We start from the raw sequence: 17387 nt of genomic DNA, 5'->3' as shown, positions 1-17387 counted from the left end.
GGAGTCATACCTAGCACAAAGGAAGATGGTCGTGGTTGTTGGTGGTCAGTCATTTCAGTTCCAAGACATCACTGCAGGAGTTCCTCAGGGTAGTGTCCTGAGCCCAACCATCTTCAGCTGCTTCATCAATGACCTTCCTTCTTTAATAATGTCAGAAGTGGGGATATTTGCTGATGATTGCACAATGTTCAGCACCATTTGTGACTCCTCAGATACTGAATCAGTCCATGCCCAAATGCAGCAAGAGTTGGACAATATCCAGTCTTAGGCTGACGTGGCAAGTAACATTGGCACCACACAAGTGCCAGGCAATGACCATTTCCAACAAGACAGAATCCAACCATCACCCCTTTGATGTTCAAAGGCATTACAATCACTAAATTCCCCAATATCAATATCCTGGGAGTTACCATTGACCAGAAACTGAACTGGACTAGCCATATAAATACTGTGGCTATAAAAGCAGGTCAGAGGCTAGGAATCATGCGACAAGTAAAACGGATGAGTTAAGGGTGAGAATTGATATGTGGAATTGTGTTATCGTAGCCATCACTGAGACATAGTTGAGGGAGGGGCAGGATTGGCAGCTCAACATTCCAGGATATAGAATCTTCAGGTGAGACAAGGGAGGGGATAAGAGAGGAGGAGGCATTGCATTATTAGTTAAGGAGTCAGTTACTGCAGTAAAGAGAGATGATATCTTGGAGGGAGCATTGAATGAAGCTTTGTGGGTAGGGATAAAAAAGGGCAGCCACATTGTTAGCTGTTTATTATAGAACCCCAGATAGTCAACGGGAAATTGAGGTGTAAATTTGTGCACAATTTTCGGAGGTGTGTAAAAACAGTAACAATAGGGTAATTATATTAGGTGATTTCAACTTTCCCAACATTAATTGGGATAGACATGGTGTTAAGGGCTTGGATGGAGCGGATTTCTTGAAATGTGTACAGAAGAATTTTTTAGGTCAGTTCGTAGCGGGTCCAACAAGGGACGGCGCAGTGCTGGACCTAATTCTGGGGAATGAAGCCAGATAGGTGGCTGAGGTTGTGGTGGGGGAGCATTTTATTGATAGCGACCACAACATGGTACAATTTAAGCTTGTTATGGACAAATAAATGGACAAGTTGCAAAAAAATGTTTTGGATTTGGGGAGAGTGGATTTTAGTAAAATAAGGCAGGATCTAGCCAAGCGCAGGCAAATGGGATTAGGTAGGTGTTTCTCGTGTCGGTGCAGACTCGATAGGCCAAAAGGCCTCTTCTGCACTGTGTGATTCTGAGTAACTCACCTCCTGATTCCCCAAAACCTGTCCACCATCTACAAGGCACAAGTCAGGAATTTGATGGAATACTCTCCACTTGCCTGGAAGAATGCAGCTTCCACAATGCTCAAGAAGTTTGACACCATCCAGGACAAAGCAGCCTGCTTGATTGATACCACATCCACAAACATTCTCTTCTTCCACCACTGACGCACAGTAGCAGCAGTGTGTACCATCTACAACATGCACTGCAGGAATTCAGCAAGGCTCCTTCGATAGCACCTTCCAAACTCACGACCACTACCATTGAGAAGGACAAGGGCAGCAGATAGATGGGAACACCACCAAGTGGAAATTCTCCTGCAAGTCACTCAATGTCCTGGCTTGGAAACATATCGCCATTCCTTCACTGTCACTGGGTCAAAACCCTGGAACTCCCAACATCACTGTGGATGTACCTACACCACATGGACTGCAGCGGCTCAAGAAGGCAGTTCACCTCTCAAGGGCAACTAGGGATGGGCAATAAAATTGCTGGCCCAGCCAGCGAAGTCCACATCCCATGAATAAATAAGAAAATACTTAAAGGAATAGGCAGGGTAGATGCAGGTAAGATGCTTCCCTTGGTTGTGGAGTCTAGAACCAGAAGGCACAATTTAAAAATAGTGCAGAAGCCATGTAGGACCGAGACGAGGAGGAAAACCTTTACTCAGAGAGTTGTGAATCTTTGAAATTCTTTACCACAGAGGGCCATGGAAGCTCAGTCATTAAGTATGTTTAAGGTGGAGATTGATAGATTTCTGATTAACAATAACATAAAGGGTTATGGGGATAGTGTGGGTAAAAAGCATTGAAGTGTTTGATCAGTCATGATTGTATTGAATGGCAGAGCAGTTTCAACGGGCTGAATGGCTTTCTCCTGATCCTATGTTCCAACCTCGTTACATGCATAGTGGGACATTTAACAGAATTGGCAAAGCACATCCTTTTTCAATTCTTAAAAATGAAGGCCTGTTATGGTCAAATGAGGAGTGGGAGAATGGGAGGGTCATTTCACCTCTCCTCATCTGGTTGTAACAATTCCACCAGAACGATATCAAGGGTAGAAAGCTACAGTTATGACAAGGGACTTGGGATATTAAGACTGTTTTCAATGGGGCAAAGGCTAAGTGGCGATTTAATGAAACATTTAAAAATATTGAAGGGTTTAGGTGGACTGAGTGAAAGACTGTTTCCTCTGGTTGGGAATTGGCGATAAGAGGTCACCAATTAAATTGCCATGTAGTGAGAAAAGATTAAAATTTCTTTTGACAGAGGGTTGTTGATTGGAATTTGGGAATTCAGTAAGTACTTAACCTGCATTTATCCATTTAAAAGGCTGTGTTGATCCCAGCCAAAATCCAGTCTTCAAGCAGTTTCAAATCAGCTGTTTGCACCTTGTTAAAGTGCATTTGTCTTAGTGATGAAATTCTGGTTGCAAATGATAACAATTAGGAGAGGCAGTTGATTAGTAAAAAATCCTGTCTTTAAGAATAGTTTAGTTACTTTGCTTTTTGGTTTTACTGTTCAACGTGTAGTGGAGACAACTCACATTAACACATCTGCTATATATGGGGCATATTCAACTCTAATGTGCATACCACCTGCTGTAATTTGTTCTTCAGTAGAGAATCTAATCGGATTCTTTATATAGGATTGAGGATCATACAGGATTTTCTATTACTTTTGGAAATTTACTTTCTGTGGAATATGATGGTCATTATGCTAAGCATAAAATAGTCTGCTTAAAGTTATTTAGCTAAGTTCAGTTTTCTTACATCAGATGCTGTATTCTATGTGTTATGCATATAAAAGCGTCTAAATGGAATGCCTATAATTTCATCAGTAGTATTGAACGAGATTGGATTCTGAATTCAGTTGTCAACTAGTAACAAGTACCCTAATGAGTTGGACCAATTTTACTGCACAGAGATTAATTTCACAGCACAAAGCAAAATACTCCAGTAGTTAGGCCACTGCATAGCAACAGAGGCCTGGATCCTCACTCCCGAGTCAGATAACGGGAGTAGAGAAATTTTTAAAGTCAAGAAACTCTCACCTGAATGGCGGGACCTTCACTCCAGGAGGTGGGTGCAGGATAGAGTCGGGCTTGCCATCCCCTGTTGCAAACGGGACACACTAGGAGCTGCTAAGTGCCACGGTGGGTTGTTTAAAATCCTCACCTAGGTTCTCTGGATCTTTGTCCCAGTTATTTTGTTAAATCTTTGGCCCTCTAATCCTCACCTCTCCCATCCCCTCGCCTTCCACCCACTCCCCATGCCCCATCCATGTCAAGCAATGTCAACCCATGCCCCATACCCACCTCAATGGCCCTGTATACCCTGCATGCTAACCCATACCCTCAACCCACTCCATTGGCCCCTTGTAGCCCCATGCCAATCCACCAACTTTTGCCCTGACACTCTCCATGCCAACTTACCCAGTATCCACCATGGGCAGACCTGAGGAGCCATGTTGAGTAAATAAACTAAAGGTCTAAATATCTATTACAGCCTTTACTATAGTAAAAAATTCACATGCATGAATGTCCATTCAAAGCATTTTAAATCCTTCAAGTACTTAATCCTCTATAAAAAGAAACAGACTTATATTCCTATACCCACATCAAAGACAGCTAATCATTTAATAACCTCTTTCAGCTGTCAATTAAACTGGGAACTTAGGGTCCCCTACTGTGATGATAATAGGTTGTAGAAAACAGAAAGGTATCAATAATGGAATAATACCCCTTGGGGTAATGTCAGTAAACACCTATTTTAATTCCTAGAACAGATTTTTTTTATCAACTCTCACTGTGGTAGCCATTTTTAAAGGGCTGGGAATTTAAATAACTTCACAGCTTGACAGTTCAACAGGCCTTATCTACCCTTCAAGAGCATTTATGTCTACTGCATATATTTGTAACTCCCACACTCCATGTTAATGCTCTTGCTGCAGTAAAAAGTGGGTCTGTTTGAACTCAGCACTGAGTTCAAATGTCCCTGCTGAATTCTGGATTCCCTCATATGAGTCACGCCCTGCCCCTTTCACTTACCAGTGAAAATAGAACCTGTCAGAAATGGGACTTAACCATCTGATTCACACTGGCATTTTTTTGAAGTCTGCGGAGACTCCATGAAAACTTGGGCTAGGTTCTTAAGTTGTAAGAAGAGAGGCAAAACAGTTGGACCAATTTTACTGCGCAGATTTCATAGCACAAAAGCAAAATACTCTGGATGTTGGTGGAGGATGATGAATACAGAGGCTGGTGAGATGGATGATGAAAACAAGGAAAACCCTCATTTTTTATTCATTTGCGAGTGTGGGCATCATTGGCTAGGCCAGTATTTATTGCCCATATTCAGAGGACATTTAAGAGTCAACCACATTGCTATGGGTCTGGAGTCACATGTAGGCCAGTCCCTAAAGGGCATTAGTGAACCAGATGGGTTTCTACAACAATCGGCTTTTGAGGTCATCATCAGACTTTTAATTCCGGATTTCAAATTCAGATTTCACCATCTGCCATGGTGGGATTCAAACCCGGGTCCTCAGAGCATTACCCTGGGTCTCTGGAATACTAGTCCAGTGACAGTACCACAATGCCACCACCTCCCCATTGGGGAGGAGGGGAAGGAGAGAGAGCAGAAGGGCATGAAATTAAACAAAAACAGAAAATGCTGGATATACGCATCAGGTCTGGCAGCATCTGTGGAGAGAGAAATAGAGTTAACTTTTCAGGTCAGCATTGTTTCAACAGAACTGGAAAAAGTTAGAAATATAATGGTTATGAAGGAAGTAAAAGGGGAAAGGGTGAGAAAAGGAAATGTGATAGGGTGGAAGGTAGGAGAGAATAAATTAATTTGCACCAACCCATGCTCCCTAACTACCCTCAATGGCCCTGTATACGCTGCATGCTAACCAATACCCTCAACCCACTCCATTGGCCCCTTGTAGCCCCATGCCAATCCACCACCCTTTGCCCTGACACTCTCCTTGCCAACTTACCCAGTATCCACCATGGGCAGACCTCAGGAGCCATGTTGAGATTAAAAAGAATAAAGGTCTAAATATCTATTACAGCCTTTATTATAGTATTTGGTGCAAGGTCAAAGGGAGTGATAATGGGATGAGTAAAGAAGCAAAAGATCTGCCCAGAGGAGGTATGAATGGCAGAGTCATTAACAGCTGCCATCCAAAAGCAAAAAGGCAAAAAAGAGTAACGAGAGCAAAATCAAAGCCATCAAAGGAAATGGAAGCAACGTGCGACAGAAGCTTTGATCTAAAATTGTTGAACTCAGTGTTGTCAGGGAGGTTGTAAAGTGCCCAGTTGAAAGATGAAGTGCTGTTTCCCAAGCTTTCATTGAGCTTCATTAGAACATTATAGGAAGCCAGGCACACAGGTCATAGTGGGAGCAAGATGGAGAATTAAAAGAGCAGGCAACCGGAAGCTCGGGGTCAAGCTTGTGGATTGAAAAGAGTTGTTCTGCAAAGTGGTCACCCGATCTGCATTTGTTCTCCCCAATGTGGAGGAGACCACAATAGTGAGCAGTGAATACAGTATATTAAATCGAAAGAAATACAAATGAATCACTGTTACATGTGGAAGGAGCATTAGGGGCGTTGGACAGTGAGAAAAGAGAAGGTAAGAGAGCAAGTGTTGCATCTCCTGCGCTTGCATCGAAAGGAGAGGGGGTGTTGGGAGTGACTGAGGAGTGGACCAGGGTGTCGCAGAGGAAGTTGCCTGTTTGGAAGGCTGAAAGTGGAGAAGAGGGGAAGATGTATTTTCTGGTGTTGATGTTCTGGGGGTGACAAAAATGGTGGAGGATGATGAATACAGAGGCTGGTCAGGTGGATGCTGAAAACAAACAAAACCCCAGCAAGGCTGGGGAGGGAGCAGAAGTGCGTGAAATGAAGCAACTAAATTGCACACCATGCCACCAATGACAGCTACAGCAACATTGAAAACATAGAATGTGAAAAGCTTATTTTGCCTTTCCAAACCATTCTTTCCACAGTCTGTTTGCAATACAGCCTCTGGCAATCTATCCAAACCATTTAATCTCCCGAAGAAACTCTTGGCAAAGTTTTTTCATGCGCCTAAAACTAATTCAAGCTAATCTCCAGGGAATCTGTATTTTTTATATGTCTTACCTTATTCATCCTTGACTAATTTAAAAAGATAGAATTATCCACTTCTGACAACGGGCCTACACCAGAAATGGCAATTTGTCAGTTCTTACCACAGATGCTACTTGACCTGCTGAGTGCTTCTAGTATTTCCACTTTTTGTTGCAAAAGAAAATAAGATACATATAAAGAGGTAAAGAGAATGAAAGAAATTGGAACAGTGGCAATGAGAGACAGGATGAAAGAGAGACTAAGAAAGTTGGAATTGAATCAGAAAGACAAGGAGGTGTGTGAGGGATGGTGAGAAGGAATGTGAGGTGGGGGAAAATGAGAGAGAATGATTGAGGCACTGAGAGTTAGATTGTGAGCAAATATGTGAGACAAAAAATGACAATTAGAAACAAGGTATAAGAGCATAATATAGATTTGAATTAAATAGGTAGAAACAAAGCATGACAAAAGATGTACTGACGGGCTGGATTTCAGATTCTCTGCATAGTATATTCATGGTGAAAGTGGGAATACCAGTTGCATTGCTTGTACATATTATATTTTAAGCTTGTGTCATTTTGTCGATATACAATTTACTTCTTCCTGAAAGGTTGGCAACTCCTGCAATATTTAAATGTTACAGCTTATATATTAGGAGAATAGAAAGCCAGCATTTCATGTAACTAAAGGCCGGAACAAATGATTTGCTAAGATATCAGATGGTGAACACAGGTGTACTTTGCAAACAAAGGAAAAAGTGACGTTTTTAACGACTTGAATTTGTAGTGGGTTTGTGAACAAGTTCTTTGATGCTAACTGGTATTTTTTAGATCATGATGACACATTAAAAAATTTGACATCCTCAGCCATGTTACAGGTTTGCTGCTGTAAAATGCATAGCGGCACAGTGTTTTTCTCATATAAATGAATGTTTCATTTATTATATTTGTAATTGACAGCCAAGAAGTCAACAAAGTTTAAGGACTGGTTGGATTGCAGCAGCATGGAGGTCAAGCCTAATCCAGTTGCATTAGAGATCATGGCATATATAGCCCAGGAGACAGTGGCCCAGGTAATGTGCAAACTTTATAAAATGGAATATCCTAATAATACATGAAATAAGTTTAAATTTGAAAAAAAGTCAACATGTGATTTTGCAACTATTTTACAATGACTATAACAGGTATGATAAGCCTACTGGCTAGGATGATGGATTGGCAACCAAAGGTAATGTCTGCAAAATGATTTAACTCCCAGAAATGGGCAGAAGTTAACCTTGCATCTGTTAAAAAGCACATTGTAGCTAGGTGCAAAATTGAGAGAGGCTAGCATGAGGTGAAGCTAGCCCATGCCTCTTAACGCCAGATATACCTCTTAAAAGGGAGGTGCATTTTAGCTGGAGCTGGTGCTGGAAGTCAATCTACAACTGAATCGGACCTGGGAAAGGCACAAGAATAACTCCAAAATTTTATGACACTGTACTGGAGGCATTGGTGCAGGAGATAGGGCAGAGGAGAGATACCACCTGTCCACAGCGGGCCAGAAAGCACTCACAACCTTTATGAAGACATGGGACCAGATAGTCATGGTGGTCAATGTCAGGAGTTTAGCGCGGATAACCTAGATGTAATGCTGCAAATAATTCAATGATCTCACGCAACAGTAATGACAACCCCCATCATCTCATAAATCAAGAAACAAACTCTTAAATCAAGAGATCTGGTATAAAAATTGCGAGTTTTTATTTTTTCCAAACATAAACCAATATAGCTATGTTAGTTAAACCTTATTAGTGGCTTATTTAATTTCTAACAAGTTCTATACAGAAACTATATTACTGCATCTGAAAATGTTACACAAAATATTTTTTTTTAAAATCCTACATATTATCCAGTTGCTGAAGGACGTGTTATAGAAGGATCCATCCTCCCACGCAATGGAATGATACAGATCAGAAGAATGTCATTCAGTCCATTGCGCCTGTGCTGGCTTTTAGGTAGAGCTGACCAATTAGCCGCACTTTCATGCTATTGCCCCATAGCACTGAGAATTTTTGTGCTTTAAATATTTATCTAATTCCATTTTTTTAAATCACCCTCCCCCCCAATTTTAGGAACCACCTCTTCTTGGGATAACATTTAAAAAGAGACTTGCATTTATATAGCACTTTTTACAACCACCAAATATCTCAAATTGCTTTATAGCCAGTGAGGTACGCCTTTTGAAGTGTGGTCACAGTTGTAATGCAGGAAAGGTAACAGCCAAATTTTGCACTGCAAACTACCACAAACAATGTGATAATGACCAGATAATCTATTTTTCTGATGTTTATTGGGGGTTAAATATTAGCCAGGACACTAGGAAGAATTCCCGTCCACTTATTCAAAATAATGGCACTTGATCATTTACATCAACCCAAGCTGGAAGTTGGTGCCTCGGCTTAACATCGCATCTGAAAGATAGCTTCCCTGTAAGGAACATATTTTTTGCTGTTAGAATGTGGATTTTAAAATTACAATGGCTGCAGTTTAAAGGTCATGCTCATTGGGAAAGTATGAGAGATATATACAATGTTTCAGTCCTGGAACAGAGTGTGCCATGAAAGACAGGATGGTGCTGGAAAGGAGTCCTGGACCAAGGAAACTGCCTGGCAACAGCATTTTAATTGGCTCCTGACCAGGTGACCAGGTTTTGTGTGAGAGCAGTACAGCAGAATAACTCCTAGCTTGAAAGGAACAAGACCTAAAACTGCTTTCTCAGCATGTGGAAGATTCCCGTAATTCCACAATAATAGCTAGCTGATTTTTTTTCCCTCCTCGTATCTCTATCACCTGCTCTTTCTCTGAAAATCCCTTTCAGGAGGCAAAGGAGAAAATCACTGTTAGAAACATTGAAAGGCAAGTGCTCAACCAGTGAACTAAATACTGAAGTGCTGGAAGACTACCTCATGTCATCAACAAGAACTAAAAGGAATTTGGAAGTCATCAATTAAAATCAAACCATCGAATCCAACACTCCGGATTGATGTTATTGAACTGTTTTGTCCTACCCTTAAAATCCATGGTGCGTGTGTAGGGATTTAAGAAGGGGGTAGAGTTTAAGCTATACTGTTGGAAGTTAGCAGTTAATATTTCTTTCTTTTGCCACTAGTTAAAGACAATTTATTCAATAAACATTTATATACTTTTAAATTTACACACCTGGTACTCGTATTCTAACCTAAATTAAACAGTTAGGTAGAAATGGGGCAATCTGGTGGTTTGATCAAACTTTTTCACATTTGTCGCGGCTCGGGGAACAGTGGGGCTTGATGTTACAGCGCACTATCCCCAGTGAGGTGTTACATCTTCGACAGGGCAGTATTCCCTCAGCATGGCACTGGAGTGTTAGCCTAGATTTTTTTGCTCAAGTCCTGGGATGGGGCTTGAATCCAGAAACTTGTGATTGTGACATAGGCGAGACTGCTATGAACTGACACCATTTCAATCTAAGTATCTCATCCAAGTAACCCTTCAGTCAGCTATTCAACCATGAAGGACATCAGAGATAAACACAATCTTGTTTTCACCCAACATCCACTCACCTGATGGCAATTCAGGAAAATAATCTCTGTCTGATTTTCCTTCTCCACAGCTCTTCCAAACACTTCCACAATCACAGCGTCAACCAGTAGAAATTGATTAGTAACTAACCTGAAAATAATTGATAATCCCTTCAATTATATGTGGGGGGGGATTCTTCTGTTACTGAATGCATGTTCAGTAGAGCATGTTTAAGAGATGTCACGAGCTGGAGTATTTAACTTCAAATGAGCATTACATTTCTGAGGCATAACAGTACTGTGTTGAAAAAGGGGCGCTACTAGGCTGAATTTTGCAGCCGATCTGCTTTAATCCCACCATTGTAATTTGTGAACATGAACTCCATAAATCCAGCAGTTTATGAGTTGATACTTGGCAAATGACATCGAAAAGCTGTTTTTTTTTTTGGTAAAAATCCGACTAATTCCCTTAAGTAATTCATGAATGGAACCTACCACACCTAAACTGGTGATTGATGCAATTTAATGTTCTGGTTGTGCACACAGCAGTTAAAATGAATTGTCCTGGATTGTCATCTTTCTCACTGATTCCTAGATTACTTCCTATGTATTATGAGAAATTTGAACTATTTTTGCATCGTCAAACTACAAAAGTTTGTAAGCTCTTCATGGAACGGCCATATGCAGGGTTTAGAAAAAGTGTCATATTGTAACAAAGCAGCCCAATTTATGCCTACAGACATGAGAGTAAAAAGTCGGCCACTTTAATTCAAAGCTTCAGGGAAGATATGGATCCCTGTCCTCAGTGCCACTGCATTTCTGTGTTTTTAGTCCGTTGTGCTGCTAACATCAAGAATACAACAATTTTGAATCAAATTTGGGTAATTTCAGAGCAGAAAACTTTATTGCACAGCTCACATGAGGTTAGCAAATTTCTTAGTGGTATTGTGACTCACATAATTCCACAGTGACATTTATGTTAAAATTCCATATTTTTATGTTTAAGCTGGTAGACCTAGCCCTTTTGGTGAAGCAGGACATGGCTGCTAAAACAGGAGACCCATTCAATAACGCCAGATCTGTGACACTTGCACATCCCAATGCTGCATTACCTGAGGTAGGTACTCTAAACGGAATCTTTTAGTGGAAGGGAATTTACTTCCCACATTCCTCACAAAAGCACCAATTTCATACTCCCCAAAAGACAAGCTGCATGCTCATTCTTTTTATCCTTTTAGTTGAATGTATATGTTTTCCAGTTTAGACAATGCCATAATACTCCATGCTCATGTTTGCTGCAAATTCAACTTCCACAGGCAAGGTTATCATTTATATGAATAGTAAGTAATTCTCTTTATGTGCAATGTCTGAACATTGAGCCTTTTTACTGTTATGTACCAGAAATAACGCACATTGCATCAACATTTTGTGATGTCTTTGAATTTACAGAAAAAGTCAAACGAGTGGGTCATTCATCCTGGCTAAACTGGCAATCAATTTACTTGTAAGAAATAAAATGATATAGAAACAAGAATCGATCAGCAACTGAGATTACAAACATCAGAGCAGGAGTAAGCCATTCGGCCACTCAAGCCTGCTGCGCCAGTTGATAATAGCTGATCTGATAATTCATATGTTTGTATGTATGCAGCACTTAAATTTCAAATGTCCAGTGTAAATTCTTTTGATATGTTCTTTTAACTGAAATTTTAAAATTATATTTATGGGGGCTATTTCAGTCTGCTGGTGGCCTGCTTCTCATCTGAACCAGGGCCACCTGTTTCAGTTTTCAGGTGAGTCTCTGAATTAACAATTATATGGTATGTTTGGACATCAGGGTACTGCACTGGTTGTAGGATTCCGACTGCTGCTAACAACAATATAACTCTGCTCCATATTCGTATTTGTACCAGTTAGTAAGTGGCTTATGTATTTCTTAAAGGAATCACTGGAAGTCACTCTAAAAGTGTGTAATTTTTATTTTCGTGGGGCTTGGAGTAGCTCTTCCTGGATCCACCAATAAGATTGATCCATGATCAGCTCAAGGCTCCCCCAACACCCTAGGGATTGCCTCATCAACATCACAAGCCTGATTAACCGGACAGCTCAGTATGTTAACCTTCCAATTTCTCTTCTCATAACTAGAGAGTCCAACAGAATACCTGCTGGGCACCTAAAGCTTGCTGGTAGGATTTAAATGAAGCCTGAGCCTGCATATGATCTCAGGCCTCCCCCATGCTTGCTTTGGGTGGTACTGTTGCCCCATCAAGATCATATCTGTTTCAGGAGTTGTCTTCGTTCCCATGGGCAGCTTTCTACCCCTGTTGGTGGGGGGTTGTGTGGGAGAGGGCACGAGCGGGCGGGTTCCCAATCGTGCGCCGCCATTTTACGTGGGCGGGCCTATTAAGGCCCGCCTATCATGACGCACGCCTGGAAGCGCTGAGCACTCTCTATGCGGGCAGGGCGGGGTGCCTGAGTCGGGGAGTGCGCTCTTTCGCACGTGCACGCGAAAGAGTGCAGAATTCTCCCTGAGACACAGAGGTGCCTCTGGGAGATTACTTTCAATTATAACACATTGAAGAAAGATCAAAAAAAAAATTTAAGGACATGTCCCCCCCCCATGTGAAACTGTTGCATGAGCTGGGACATGTCCATTAACTTTATTAAAATTTTTCAAACACTTTAAATACGTTCATGAAACCTCATCCCGCCCGTGGATAAGGTTCCAAGAAAAATGCCTAGCCTCTTCGCCTGCCCGCCAACCTTAAGGTTGGACGGGCAGCTCAGCTAATTGCTTTATTGGCTTTTTAAATAGCGTTAATGGGCCTTTGACAGTTCAGAGTCAGCTGCGCGCCTGAAAACCTAAATGACGCGCGGTGACGTTGGGACGCACACCTGATGTCACCATGCATTATTTTATGCCTCAGCGAGCAGGCCCTGACCCTGCTTGCCAAGCCAAAGAATCTGCCCATAGAAACAGCGGTAGGTCATTCAACCCCTCTTGCCTGTCCAGCCATTCAATTAGATCATGGCTGACCTGTAGCTTAACTCCATTTACCCGCTTACCACAAGGTGAATCAGACTCATGGGCTTCATACTCCAGACTGGAATCATTTTGCCTCGCCTTTTTTGACACATGAAAACAAAATGAATTCTGCTCAGAGCGCTTGGAACAGGAACCCAGTTTTAAATTTATTATACTTCTTGATCTAGCTGCAAATTAATATGAAAATAAAATATGGAATTTCTCTTGAATTGAACAAAGAACAAAGAAAAGTATAGCACAGGAACAGGCCCTTCGGCCCTCCAAGCCTGCGCCGATCATATTGCCCGTCAACTAAAACATTTTGCACTTCCGGGGTCCGTATCCCTCTATTCCCATCCTATTCATGTATTTGTCAAACTATCTCTTAAACACCACTATCGTATCTGCTTCCACCACATCCTCTGGCAGCGAATTCCAGACACTCACAACCCTCTGCGTAAAAAACTTGCCCCACACATCTCCTCTATAGTTTTCTCCTCTCACCTTAAATCTATGTCCCCTACTAATTGACTCTTGCACCCTGGGAAAAAGCTTCTGACTGTCTACTCTGTCCACGCCAGTCATAATTTTGTAAACTTCTATCAAGTCGCCCCTCAATCTCCGTCACTCTAGTGAGAACAATCCGAGTTTCTCCAACCTTTCCTCATAGCTAATAACCTCCAGACCAGGCAGCATCCTGATAAACCTCCTCTGCACCTTCTCCAACGCTTCCATATCCTTCTGGTAATATGGCGACCAGAATTGCACGCAATATTCCAAGTGTGGCCTAACCAAGGTCCTGTACAGCTGCAGTTTGACAGTTCCTAGACCTGTCACAGTTGAAATGAAATTCTACCAGTTTGAATGGTCCATGTTATGCCTGTTGTACAGTCAGCGTCCAAATTCCCCAACTAAGTTAATTATTAGGGCGCAGAGCCAGTGTAATCAGAAATTAGCTGGGTTGCCTACAAATAAAGCACTCTAGCAACATCTGAAGAATTTAAGCCTTTTAGCTATCCATTTAGTTCAATTTCCCTGATATTCTGCCATTCCTTTCTAGGCGGCAAACAATTCGAACAAGATATCCAGGTGCATGGATGTATTAAAGCATTAATTACACTAACCCATCTGGTGTGGTGGTGGTGGGGGCGGTGGGGGGGCGGTGGGGGTGGTGTTGAGAAGATAGGTCAATCACAGAAATGTATGAATTGATCACTCATGTTCTGTACACTCTTTTGGTCAGTTCCTCTGCTCCTCAGCAGGCAGTTACAACTGTCTCAAATATGTTATTTGTCACAGAATGCTTCTAAGTTACTAAGAGTTTTTAACAGTATTAATCCTAACAATGTCCAGTTGTACTCAGAAGATGATTAAGATTTTTATAGCGCAGCTTCCACATTAATTTCTCCAAATAGCCTAAACATCAGTTGTCACAGAACCAGAAATTCCATGTTGTGGTGAGATTTCCAATTGCAGGAACTGTCCAACTATTGATATGTTAATATACAATGCCATTTTTGATCTGCATCAATCACAGAGGATTCTATGCAATTTTGATACAATAGTAGATTCTAAAAGGGGTTAATTAACAATACTAGCCCACTGCAATGTCTGTCAAAGCAGCTAAGGAATAAGTTAAATAAGCAGGTGAATGATCAATTTGTGAAATATCACTGCTCAGCTTCTTCGACTGATCTCCAGACTTATACACAACAAATGCACCATCCTCATCCAGAATCTGTCCTATTTGTCCAGCTCAGTGAGACTGTCATTACTCATTCCTCCTTATGTATCTGATCATAGCCAGAGCACCAGCACTGGTTCTCTTCCTGCTCACACCATTTCCTCCACAGTGTCTACCCTTGGCCCTTTCCTCTTTTCCATCTACTGCTGGTGACATCGTCCACAGACATGGTATTTGTTGCCATGTCTGTGGATGACATCCAGCTCTGCCTGTCCATCACCTCCCAAAATCCTTCCACTTTCTCTGTGCTGTCAGACTGCTCATCAATGCAGTCTTGGTTACGCCACAATTTCCTCCAGTTAAACCTTAGTAAGAACAAAGCCATGGTCTTTGGTCCCAGTCACAAGCTCCACTCCCACTGCATCTGCAACGCCCCTCTGCCAGCCCCTTCTCAGGTGAACCACACTATTCACAGCCTCAATACCCTATTCGTCCTGAATTGAGCTTACAAGCCCACATAATCTCCATCACAAAAACTGCCTTCTTCCATTTTTGTAATATCATCCACATCAACCATCTGCTGATGCAATCTTCATCTATGCCTTTGTTATCTCTAAACTTGACTATTCTAACGCTCTCCTGAAGGGTCTCCTATCCATGCTCTATCCTCTGTAAACCTCAACTCATCCAAAATTTCTGATGAAAGGTCATCAACCTGAAATGTTAACTCTGTTTCTCTCTACACAGATGCTACTTGACCTGCTGAGTATTTCCAGCATTTTCTATTATTTCAGATTTCCAGCATCCGCAGTATTTTGCTTTTGTCAGTCAAAAACTTCACTACCCCTAGCCTATTCTACACCTGTTCTCTCTGACTTACCATAGAACCATAAAAAAGTTACAGCACAGAAGGAGGCCATTCGGCCCATCTTGTCCATGGCGTCCAAAAATACCCAGGTGCCCTTTCTAATCCCACCTTCATGCACCCGGCCCATAGCCCTGCAGCTTATAGCACTTAAGGTGCAGATCCAGGTACTTTTTAAAAGAGTTTAGAGTTCTGCCTCTACCACCAGCTTGGGCTGCGAATTCCAGACACCCAGTACCCTCTGCTTAAAAAAGTTCTTCCTCATGTGCCCCCTACACCTTCTGCCACTTATCTTGAATCTATGTCCCCTGGTTCCAGAGTTTTCTACTAAGGGAAACAATTTTATCCTGTCCACTCTATCTATTCCCTTCATAATTTTGGACACCTCAATCAAGTCACCTCTCAGCCACTTTTGTTGTAAGGAAAATAACCCCAACTTATCCAATATCTCCTCGTAGCTACACTTTTCTAACTCTGGCAACATTCTTGTAAACCTCCTCTGCACTCTCTCCAGAGCTATTACGTCCTTCCTGTAATGTGGTGACCAGAACTGCACTCAATACTCCAGTTGTGGCCTCTCCAGTGTTTTATACAATTCCAATATTATATCCTTACTTTTATATTCTATACCTCTGCCAATGAAGGAGAGCATTCCATATGCCTTCTTTACAACCTTGTCTACTTGAACTGCTGCCTTCAGGGACCTGTATACTTGTACGCCAAGATCTCTCACTTCATCTACCCCTCTTAGTATATTCCCATTTATTGTGTAATCCCTGTAACAGTTTGACCTCCCTAAATGTATGACTTGACACTTCTCTGTTAAAATCCATCTGCCACTTTACAACCCACTCCACCAATCCATCTATATCGTTTTGGAGATTTTGTCTATCCTCTACACTATCCACTACTCGGCCAATCTGTGTCATCTGCAAATTTCCCCCAAGTTCACATCCAAATCGTTTATATATAACATAAACAGCAAGGGTCCCAACACCGAGCCCTGTGGAACACCACTTGAGACAACTTTCCATTCGCAAGGGCATCCATCGACCATTACCCTTTGTTTCCTGTTACAAAGCCAACCTTTTATCCAGTTTGCCACATTACGCTGAATCCCATGGGCTTTTACTTTCCTGACCAATCTGCCATGTGGGACCTTGTCAGATGCCTTACTAAAACCCATGTACACAACATCCAGGGCACTACCTTTATCAACCCTTCTTGCCACTTCCTCAAAGAATTCAATCAAATTTGTGAGGCAAGACTTTCCTTTAACAAATCTGTGCTGACCATCCCTGACTAGTCCATGCCTTTCCACATGACAGTTAATCATATCTCTCAGGATTGATTCTACTAATTTGCTCACCACCGATGTAAGACTAACTGGCCTATAATTGTTTGGCATTTCCTTTGATCCCTTTTTAAACAATGGAACTATGTTTTCATTTCTCCTGTCCTCTGGTACCTTCCCTGTATCTAGTGAAGATTGGAAAATCATCCTCAGAGCATCTGCTATCTCCTCCCTGACTTCCTTCAGCAGCCTCGGAAACAATCCATCTGGCCCTGGTGACTTATCAACTTGCAAGGATTTCAACCCTTCGAGTACTTCCTCTCTCTTTATGACTATCCCATCCAATATCTTGCAGTGTTCCTCCTGGACTACTATATTTACATCCTCCTTTTCCTTTGTAGACACGGAGACAAAATATTTGTTCAAAACCTTTCCCACAGCTTCTGCATCTACACACAAGTTTCCATCTTCATCTCTGATAGGTCCCATTTTTTCCTTAACTAACCTTATAGCATTAATGTATTGGTAAAACATCTTTGGGTTTTCTTTAACTTTACT

At 41.7% G+C, this 17387-nt stretch overlaps 1 protein-coding gene across 5 annotated transcripts in view; it reads left to right on the top strand.

Moving 5' to 3' along the window:
- Window positions 1-17387, top strand: part of supt3h (SPT3 homolog, SAGA and STAGA complex component) — a 526661-nt gene that overhangs the window by 388849 nt on the left and 120425 nt on the right. For all 5 annotated transcript variants that reach the window (XR_005943141.1, XM_041188853.1, XM_041188854.1 and 2 more), the window contains 2 exons: window positions 7380-7492; window positions 10968-11078. Coding sequence is in view for 4 of the 5 variants with exons in the window: in XM_041188853.1 (XP_041044787.1) it covers window positions 7380-7492; window positions 10968-11078 (224 nt within the window). In the remaining variant the exon portion in view is untranslated. The remainder of the gene's footprint in view (window positions 1-7379; window positions 7493-10967; window positions 11079-17387) is intronic.

This window comes from Carcharodon carcharias, chromosome 5 (genome assembly GCF_017639515.1).
Source record: "Carcharodon carcharias isolate sCarCar2 chromosome 5, sCarCar2.pri, whole genome shotgun sequence".
In the NCBI taxonomy this organism is placed as follows: domain Eukaryota; kingdom Metazoa; phylum Chordata; class Chondrichthyes; order Lamniformes; family Lamnidae; genus Carcharodon; species Carcharodon carcharias.
Note: the sequence above shows the minus strand (reverse complement) of the source record. Positions and strands in the feature narration are given on the sequence as shown.